This window comes from Astatotilapia calliptera, chromosome 15 (assembly GCF_900246225.1).
Source record: "Astatotilapia calliptera chromosome 15, fAstCal1.2, whole genome shotgun sequence".
Classification (NCBI taxonomy): Eukaryota; Metazoa; Chordata; class Actinopteri; order Cichliformes; family Cichlidae; genus Astatotilapia; species Astatotilapia calliptera.
Genome location: NC_039316.1, coordinates 30,328,521 through 30,339,426, shown reverse-complemented (window position 1 = coordinate 30,339,426; position 10,906 = coordinate 30,328,521). Strand labels below are relative to the sequence as shown.

At 38.8% G+C, this 10,906-nt stretch overlaps 1 protein-coding gene across 1 annotated transcript; it reads left to right on the top strand.

Moving 5' to 3' along the window:
- The first annotated feature begins 5,578 nt into the window (after positions 1-5,578).
- On the top strand, positions 5,579-8,612 carry LOC113006959 (uncharacterized). The gene is made up of 7 exons (XM_026143240.1): positions 5,579-5,642; positions 6,725-6,817; positions 6,915-7,026; positions 7,342-7,430; positions 7,543-7,715; positions 7,879-8,056; positions 8,438-8,612. Exons 1-7 carry the CDS (start codon positions 5,579-5,581, stop codon positions 8,572-8,574), a joined length of 846 nt encoding a protein of 281 aa, XP_025999025.1. The 3' UTR covers positions 8,575-8,612.
- Positions 8,613-10,906: the final 2,294 nt, after the last annotated feature.

Genomic DNA, 10,906 nt, shown 5'->3' with positions numbered 1-10,906 from the left:
CTAACTAAAAAGTAGTCCTGAGAGTGGGGTGGGTATCACTTGATAACAAGCTTGCTTCTCACCACCAGTTCGTTCTGCTACCCCTGGTGGCTGCCCCTGGTGGTAACTTGGCTTCCTTGTTCTGTTCCTTCATCCCATATCTAAAGCTGCTTTATGTTCTCACTTTCTACCAGATTCTCCTGCTGCCTCCTCCCCCACTGGGGTGTCCTCCACCTCCAGAGATGGTGTGGACTCACCATATCCAAGCTGCAAGTAAGCACACCCCATGGCAGTACACACTCACCTCTGGTCATTCTCTTGCCTTTCTGCCCAGTAACCTCTCTCTCCTCTGTTACAGAGCTCCCCATTCCTTCTCTCTCCATGTGCTCCCCCTGTCAAATATTTCTCCACCCTCGACCATTCTCGGCTCTAGGTCCCCTGTTTACGTGTTTGGTTTCTAGCCATGTTCTTGTTTCAGTTTCTAGATTTTGTATCACTTTCTTGTCCCATGATGGAAAATTCTGTACTTTATTTTTCTGACAAATTATGTAAATAAACCTTGTAAATTGTTCAACATGTGTATTGACTCTGCTCTTGGGTCCAGTTCTCGTATATCCATCAGTTCATGACAGTTAATATGCAGTACTTTTGGTACATTTTTAAAAACATCTGTACACATTGCAGCCTCTGAATGTCTTGAATGCCAGTAATTAAACACTTTCAGCAATCAACCAAATATATTTTTGTTGAAAACAATTTAACACTTTCTGTAAACACTTCTTCTTAATTAGTCTTATATATTAATATTAGATTAACAATATGTGTTCTCAACTTGTTTTGAAAACAGTGTGAAAGGCTTAGGGAGTGTGGTGGAGAGTTGTTAATGCCAATTTCATGTTGTTATCCTAAACAGTGTAACTTTTGTGTGAGTTACTAACTCCTATATCGCCCCAAGATCAGACTGCTGGCGTACTTGTAGTTCCTAGTCGGAGTTTTTAAAAGTAGAATGGTTGACAGAGACTTCAGCTTTCAGGCAGGTGGTTACTATATAAAAAAAGCCTTCCATAGAGCTCGGATATATTACTATTCGTCACTGAAAACAGGAACAACTCCAGGTTCTTTTTTGGCACTGTGACCAGGGTGACAAAGAATCAGACTGAGCAATGAATTTGCTAATTTTTACACAGATAAAATTTTAACCATTAGAAAAAAAAGAAAAAGGAAACTACCGACAGCTTCCCTCCTGGCTTATTTCAAGTTAAACTTTTACAAGTGCTACTATTTACTTACTCTTCCTTCCTTTTTGAGTCAACTTTTACATTTCTTCCGATAAACCACCAACATATCTTTTAGACCCCATTCCTATAAGACTATTCAAAGACTTTTCAACATTAATTAATGCTTAAATCTAAAATATTAATAATTTAGCCTCAAAATCATCTGTTATAATATTCAAAAATTTTTGAAACATTTCTTGTCAAACATATTTCCAAAGAAATTGCTCATTTCATGAGCTTCAGTCAGGATTTAGAGTGGATCTTTGCACAGAAACAACACGAATGAAGGTTACAAACAATCTTCAGTGGATTCATTTCTCTGGTTGTGCTGTTAGACTTTAGTGCATTTCAATAACGTTGACCACAGTATTTTACTACAGAGATCAGAACGCACCAATGGCATTACTGGAGTTGTGCTGCGATGGTTTGAATAGTATCTGTCACACACAAAATTAGCAATGTATTTCCACAGGGTTCTGTTTGGACTAATACTTTTTACATTATACATGTTCCTCTTAAGCAATATTATTAAAAAATGCACACAAAAACGCATACATTTTCATTGTGTTGCAGATGATACTGTGATTTGTTTGTAAATGAGCAGCAGCAGCCACTTGCACAATAAAGTCATGACACTCTGGCAGGTTGCCAGTACTGCTGGCTCATCGCAACTGACGTTTGTCTGTTTAGAGGCGGAGCCCAAAGGAAGACAGCGTCCCAGTGTGATTAGATATTTTAGACAGTGCAGGTTCCTGCGTTAAACAGAGTTACACCATGGCCGTAACATAAGTGTTGTTTTAAACCTTACTCATTTACAATTGGAAAATGTTTACTGAAATAATTATCAACAGTCATTGTTTGCTGTGTAGCAGTGGCAATACTGACACTGTCACCGGATTACTGCAGTGCAGTGCAGTCTTCAGAACTTGCCTTAGAATCTTGTAGTTTTAAAGATTTATTCAGTATTAGTCTGTTGTATAATATTACATAATATTTATGATTAACAGCACTGAGAAGAAAACAGAAAAATTGTTTCTTAGTCAACTGAGTAAACTTTATAAAATGTGAACAAATATAAAACATGCTTGTGCTGTTGCCAGATGGACACTCAGTGAAACGCAGCAGTACACATCTATGGAGGACCACAAATAAATAAATGAATAATGAATTGTAGAATAAAATGTGCATTTGTAAATTCATTTTTGAATTCCAATTTAATAAACTGATTTTTAAAATGCTTTTTAAGTCTTCATTTCAAAAAACATTTTCGAATTGCACTTCAACCCTTTAAGACCTACCATAGAACCAAGTCCGCCAGAGCTTATATTATATTTTTACATGCTGTAGTGCCATTTTTGGGAGCATTTCAAGTTGATATACAACAATACAACCATTATAGCCCAAATCTTAATAATATGTATGCATTAAGTGCATAGTAATTACATAAATTGCAAAAAAGTGCAATGAACTACAAAAAAATTTAAAATCGTTTTTGTTTTTTTAACATATATTTCTAGTTAGAGAAATTTAAGAGGCTTATCCTTCAAAACTATAAATACAAAAAAGTTGCACAAACTAGTTTCCCACCACAAGAAATTTATTTTGAGTGTCTTCATAGTTTTATTTTTGAAATACACCAATTTTCACATACTGCAGGAAAAACGAAAATAAATATTATAATGCAAATTTGCAAAAAAACAGCATATGCATCAAAATAAACTATTTCCAGCAGTGCAATATGAGTCCTAAGCATCCCAGAAATGACACAAAGTCATAAAGTCAAAAATAACTTTTAAAAACACCAGTATAGGCTCGTAAGGCCCTAATGGTAAAAAAATACATTTCCGCAAAATGACATCACTTCCGGTTTCGGGCAGGTCATGGCGGACATGCGATAGTTCTCGCTAATGGACGTAGGAAGTGTTACAAACGGCTGATCAGATCGGCAAAGCGTGTTTCTGGAATATTATGTTTTTGCTGCTGCAAGTGCTTTTTATGCAATTTTTGCAAAGCTATATGTGGAAGGGAACTGGGACCTAGGACAAGCTGATGGCATAAGACTCTAGCTTACGTGGTTGAAGTGCTACCGGGATTTAAAAATAGTTACGCAAAATGGACCGGCTTTAAAGGGTTAATAAACTTCATTTCAAAAATCTTTTTCAAATTGCACCTTAATAAACTGCATTTCAAAAACCTTTTTCGAATTGCACTTTAATAAACTGCATTTCAAAATCCATTTCCCTTTCCTGTTCGCTCAGGGATTAACATGTGCATTAGCAGTAGGATTAGCAGTTGGATTAACAACTTCATTTTAAAAATCCTGCTGCTATTCAAATTAGCGACACCGTGGGATGTAAGGAGCTCTCTGATTGGTTGGTCAGACACAGCCTGGATTTTTCTAGCTCATAGCTTCGCCCTCCTAAGAAGCGTGTGCTTGTACAAAGGCTGTTCAGCCTCGGGATTTACACTCGGCTCGACGTGGATATGTGAAGAATGAAGGGACCCTGCAGCGAAACGGAGAGCCCAACCTCTGACTGAGTGCCTGTTTATGCAGTCTGACCACCTGTGAAGGTAACGTGCTAACATGGCTAACGCTAGAACCAGGTGGTATTCTCTGGAGTTTAAGACCAAAACTGAACTCAAACAGTGAATTGACATTAGATTGGAATTCATAAGATGAATAGAAATACTGCTGAAGCTGAATGATTTATTCATATATGATTTTTTTTTTTCTCCAATTCACCAGGTCTGTATAGTTCAGTATGACTATGGCACATGATACAAAAGAATAAATACAGAAGAATAAAAACTTTATGTGAATAACTTTACTCTTCTTAAAAATAATTCATAATCATTCAGAGGCTGCAGAGTCCATCATCACTGAGGCAGTCTCTCCTGCATGAAGTCCAGGTGCTCCCATCTCCCAGAGGAGTCCAAACCGTCATCAAACAGCCCTACAGACACAAAAACGTGAAAATATAAACAACCAGACTATCAGCAGTGATTAAACTACTTTAAGACCTCTGTGAAAATCATTTACAATATATATCACAGAATTTAAGGCCTTTATAATCACAGAGCATACAGAGAAAAGTACTAAACTGAATCAATTTCAGCTTTTGTTTTTCATAATTTATATTGTATTAATAATTAAATTTCATTATCTGTATCTTTACCACACATTTGCCACACAGGTGTAGATACTGTAGGTTCAGTGAATGTTTACATTGCGCTAATTAGAATATACTGGACATTCAAAGCTAAGATTCAGCGCACTGTGTTAGAGGCTGGGATTTGATGAATTCATCATATATACAACCTTTGATCATCATTTATGTCCAGTTGAGAATGAATCTGTGCACTCACATATTAAATGAACTGAAATCAGTAGTGTGATCTCCAGTCTTGATATATTAAATGTGAGAACTGACAGCTGTTATTTTAATCACCCTGTCTCAGTTGTTTTAACTCTTAAGTATCACAAAGTAATGTGGTAACGTCTGGACTGACGAGTTTACTGTCAGAATTTTAATCGCTAGTTTAAAGGCTGTAGGCTGCAGCCGTTGCTCTAACACTGTATAAATGTAACAGGGCTCAGTGCTGGTACTAACAGTCTGAGCTGCTTCCAGCTTTGTTTGTGAAGAGCACAGCAGCTTACAAAACACATAGCTAGCTCTTACAGCTGTGACGTAAAATTTTCATAAGCTAAAATGAGCTTAAAATAACGGGGCTACGTGCGGTGATGCTAGCATTAGCCATGTTAGCACGTTACCTTCACAGGTGGTCAGACTGCATAAACAGGCACTCAGTCAGAGGTTGGGCTCTCCGTTTCGCTGCAGGGTCCCTTCATTCTTCACATATCCACGTCGAGCCGAGTGTAAATCCCGAGGCTGAACAGCCTTTGTACAAGCACACGCTTCTTAGGAGGGCGAAGCTATGAGCTAGAAAAATCCAGGCTGTGTCTGACCAACCAATCAGAGAGCTCCTTACATCCCACGGTGTGGCTAATTTGAATCCGGTTGTTCAGTCTGACGTCACTAGCCGTGTCTGGGTCTAAACTCCGCTGCAGGTCCATATATCAAACGATCACTACCCAGATAGCAAGGAGACATTGAACAGATGTTGATTTTCCATCTGAACCATCAGAATCGTCAGGATTGAAATGTCAACACAAAACCAATGTTGAAACAACATTGAAATACTGATGAAACCTGACACTGACATTGAAATAACATTGATTCACTGTTGTTCTGTCATCGTTGATTGTTGATCTATGTATAGTTGACAAGGTGACAACAATCACGTTGAAAAACCATCGATTTATGGTTGAGCGGGAAATTAAAGCTGCTACCACTTGGACTATTCCGCAGCACCCCTATCACATTGGTACATCCCTCCAGGTAACCATTGTCTTGTACAGTAGAGCGGGACATTAGATTTACTCTCAGCGGAATTGACCGGAGAAGGTATAAGTTCATGCACTGCACTGGCCTGCACCACGATTAGTATAAGGTAAGAATGAATGACTTTTGTTCTATTCGTTATTTCCACGGTTGCATTTGAATAACAGTAAAAAAAAACAAAACAAACTTGTTAATGTAAAGTTTCGGATAAAATGTGGGAGCCCGAAATTGTGTCTACTTTCTTCTTACAATCCGGCAACAAATAAATTGCACTGCAAACAAAGTCTATCAACAAAGAAAACATTTTCGTTTCATACTTTTCCGTTATATTTCCTTACAAAGCTAGCTTTAACGCTTCGAGGGTTCCTTTGTTCTTGCCGTCGCCTCGGCGCTTGACCCAGACTTTCGCTCTGTAGTTGCTTTTTAGCATAGTACTACAAAAAATTTTAAATCTGTGATATATGATTGATAAACGTAAAGGTAACTGTATAAATGTGTTCAATGACTTTGTTACTTTTAATGATTGGAGAGCACCCGCTTCGATTCGCACTCAATTCAAACTTTACGCTGCACGCTCACCTAACTTGCGTTTGCACCTTTTGTCCACACGTAAACTGCGTTTAGCATTTACGTGTGGACGAGGAAGACGGAGAAAACGCAGCGTCAAAGGTGTGCGCCTATTTTGACGCCACACTGTGCGCCAAGTTTTTGTCTCGGTGCCATGAATTCCTACAATGGCAGACTTAGACAAAATACTGTTAATGTTATTATCTTCAGTGTTTAAATGCTTACATATACGGGTTTGCTTGTAATTGTTGCCTATATACATTTTAAGCTATTATTTATTATTTAGTTTAATCAATAGATCAAGTTTTGTAGTGACTATGAAATATATTGTAATTATCTGTTTCCTGTTTATCCTAGACAGGGCAAAAAAGGACTCCAAATTAAAAAAAAGATAAAAATGAAAGACTGGTGCATTGTTCAGCACTGGTGGTACAGAAATAGTCCCTAGTTCGTGGATAAATGGGGAGAAATTGTCATGGCCTCCATATCCTCTGTGAGACACATTCAGGATCCACGATGCAGTAAAGAGGAGAGTTCATCCTGGTTCAACATGGCTCACCTATGCACCAGTCCGACTTCTAATAAGCCATGGTGGGTATCATCTGGATTGGTGTTGTATAAATGTAACAATAACAAGTTTTTCATGTCCTAATTTATGTCTGGCCATACATTGTGTTTGTACTTCCAGACACATTTCACAAAGCAGAACGCAGTCTTCAGAAATATCTAAGTGAACACTGTGATACGTCTGACTTTCAGTCCGAAGCTGAAACTCAGACCAGTCATAAAAGAAAGCACAAGTAAAACTTTTTTTATTTCACAAACATATCTTTGATTGCTAAGAATTTATGATCTTGTCTTTTGTACATATCTGTGGTGCTTGCATACTGCAATATCACCACATAATATAGTCCAAAAAGTGGAAGCTTGTAAACTTTTTATAAATGCAAAGCCGTGTACACTTGTGCACTTCAAAAATTCCTTGTATACTGTACCTTCTTGCACATCTCCGTTTCCTGTGTGTGTTGTTATAAATTAAACTGTAACTTTAGGAAAAAATATTCCAAAAGCACATTTGTAATTACTTATGACCGTTTTCAACTTTTTTTCTTTAGACCAAATCCCCTGTACACATATAGTGACTCAGAGGATGAGCAGCCCACAAAGAAATGGTTTCCCCAGGCCCCTCGAGTGAAAATACCAGGTAATAAAATACTGTCTAGTGTCTTTGTACATATCTGTGTGTGACACAAGGAAACTTTTGACAAGTTGTCTGTATTCTTAAATACTTAAAAAAAATTATCTTTTTCTGTCAGACCTGACGAGAGCTGTTAACGAACTCCGTGAGGAGGTCAGAGCCATCCGCAATACCGGCTGCAATGAATCGGTAGATGCTGGGGTACTGCCTCTGGATTTGCCCTTGCACAACATTGAGGAGCTAAACAATGCAGAGCCAGCTCTTCAATCACAAGAGGCAAATAAGGCAATGGTAAGTATATAAAGGTTATATACACTTTGTAACTATAAAGTGTAATAGCTGTCAGATGTGATTTAAATACATAACAACGGCTTGTTGATTAAACACACAAGCACTTGCATACACATTTAAGACATGAGACATGCTAATTCCATCTCTTAAAATGTGTCTATAGGTGAGACGCTTTGCCTTGATTGGAAGGACCACACTGGAGGTGCGAGTCCGCCGTGTAATGGCTTATGCCATTACAAACGAGCTGGCCTCGGTACTAAACTGGGCAGGGAAAAAAACCAAGGACCAGACAAAGCAAAAAATGGCATTTAAAGATACAGCGCTCTGCAAATGCATATTTGGTAAGTTTTACTGTTTTTTTGCTATATTACTTTGTCTTTCTTAATAACAAGACTTTCATGTCCGGTTAATCTGGAGATGGAGTCTTTGGTCTTTGGCTTGTTTAGTCCTCAGGTTGTAGTTTGTACAGCCCGAGGACCCCATGTTTATTTTGTTTTAAAGGATACATGGCACACCATGCTAAGACTTATCACTTTTTCCGCTCATAGCTCTTTGGGAATCAAATGCGGCAGTTTGCAGATTTACGCCTGGTGACTTTCATGTTTATCAGCCTAGGAGTTTACATACTTTCTCCCCACTGAAGACAGTTAACAAGAGCTTATTCACGTGCTCTAATTCACTTTTTTTGTTTGTGTGTGTGTGTGTGTGTATTTTTGTCCTAGATGGCCTGACGCAGCAGTTAGGGGCAAACTCTATGTCCGAGTTTGTCTTTGCGCAAGCAGTGCAGAAATGGCTCCGATACGCCCCAGATCGTTTGGGTGGTGCAGGACGCACATCATGCATCCCCATCCCAGAGTAAAAAATTACAAACTTCTGTGAAACATATAAATGTAAATAGGAAACTGTCTTTTAATAAAGTATTTAGCAAACGAAACATGACTATTGACCTTTTTTTTTCTTCTCTGTTACATCACATGCAATGCTTTCTTATTTTAGGATATTAATATTGACATGATACATTGTGAGACATTTGGGGTTTTTTTTTATAAAGGGTGTCCAATTTAAAGAATAAGTACAATTATGTGTTTAGGTGGTTTAAGTATTGATGGAAACATGCAGTAGTTTAGTATTGGTTAAAATACCTATAAAGAAAGGTAGATTTCCAGTCATGATTTAACTGTTGTTTTAATAAAAAGCAACTGTGCGAAAGAGGTGGAAAATCAACACCATAGCTCAACAGTGTTTCAATATCAGAATCTGACATTGTTTCAATGTCAACAGTATTAGAAAATACAACGTTGAATCAATGTCAGGTTTCAACATTGATTCAACATCAAAACCTGACGTTGTTTCAACGTTAAAAAAGGGTGCAAGAGTGACGTTAGGTCAACGTCACACTTCAACGTTGATTCAATGACACAGCCTGATATTGACTCAACAGTGTTTCAATGTTTCCTTGCTATCTGGGTATGGCATTACTGAGAGTTGAAAAACTGTCTAAAGTCTTTCATCTTTAATAAAATGATCAGCGTTCTGCTCTACCAGGTGTAACAATTGAGTTTAACATCCAGGCATCCATGAAAACGGAATTTATGACATTTAACGGAGTTAGAAGTTAGCAGGGAGTTAGCTCGCTAGCTTCTATCTAAATACAATATAGCATGTCCTGACTGCGGGGTTTTGGAAACAAATTAAAACGTACAGCTCTGCTATCTCTTCCAGCATAAATGAAGACAGAAAACTAAACAGCAGTGACGTTTGTAGGGTTACTGAAGTTGGGCTAGCTGGTATATAATGATGTGCTACGTGACCGCTAGCGACACAGCTATGTTAGCATAATATAAACAAGCTAACTTTTTTTCCACTCGATAAAAGTTAACATGAGTGTTCTCGGTGGTCAGGAACAAATGTAATCGCATGGCAGGATGCTGTAAAAGGACCAAACTTCAGCCAGGAGAACAACTGAGATAATCCATCCACAATACGAGGTTAGTCATTCTGCTGCATGGGCTGGGCTGTAGTCAAATCAAATCAAATCAAATCACTTTTATTGTCACATCACATGTGCAGGCACACTGGCACAGCACATGCGAGTGAAATTCTTGTGTGCGAGCCCCACAAGCAACAGAGATGTGCAAACACAACAACACAAACGAGCAAAATACAAGAATGGCCAACCTGAAACTAATAAATATATGTACAATATATAATAGTGTATGCATTTCTGGATGTGTATACTAAATATTTTCCTACGTGTGTGTGTGTGTGTGTGTGTGTGTGTATACACATTTTTACAAATTAAATAGTAAAAATAAATAAATAAATAATAATAATAATAATAATAATAATAATAATAATAATAAAATATATTAAATATACAGAGTTGAATATGTGCAAAACAAGTGGCATTTATATACAGTGTGGAGTGCATAATGTTGAAGTTCCAGTAGTGAAGCTGAGGTGTCTATGACGTGTTCAGCAGTCTGATGGCCTGATGGAAAAAGCTGTCTCTCAGTCTGCTGGTACGGGACCGGATGCTGCAGAACCTCCTTCCTGATGGAAGCAGTCTGAACAGTTTATGGCTGGGGTGACTGGAGTCCTTGATGATCCTCCCCGCTTTCCTCAGGGAGCGCTTCCTGTAGATGTCTTGGAGGGAGGGAAGCTCACCTCCAATTATCCGTTCAGAGCACCGCACTACTCGCTGGAGAGCTTTGCCGTTGTAGGCGGTGCTGTTGCCATACCAGGTGGTGATGCATCCAGTGAGGATGCTCTCAATGGCACAGTGATAGAAGGTCCTGAGGATGCGGGGGCTCATGCCGAATCTTTTCAGTCTCCTGAGAAAGAAGAGGCGCTGCTGCGCCTTCTTCACTGTTTTGTTTGTGTGTACTGACCACGTAAGATCCTCAGCCAGATGTACTCCAAGGAACCGGAAGCTGCTCACTCTCTCCACAGCAGCGCCGTTGATGGTGATGGGGGTGTGTACTTCTCTGCACCTCCGAAAGTCCACTATCAACTCCTTTGTCTTTGCGACGTTGAGGGTGAGATGGTTGTCTTGACACCAATGGGTCAGGGCGCTGACCTTCTCCCTGTAAGCCGTCTCATCACCGTTGGTGATAAGACCCACCACTGTAGTGTCGTCCGCAAACTTCACAATGATGTTGGAGCTGTTAGTGGCTGTGCAGTCGTAGGTG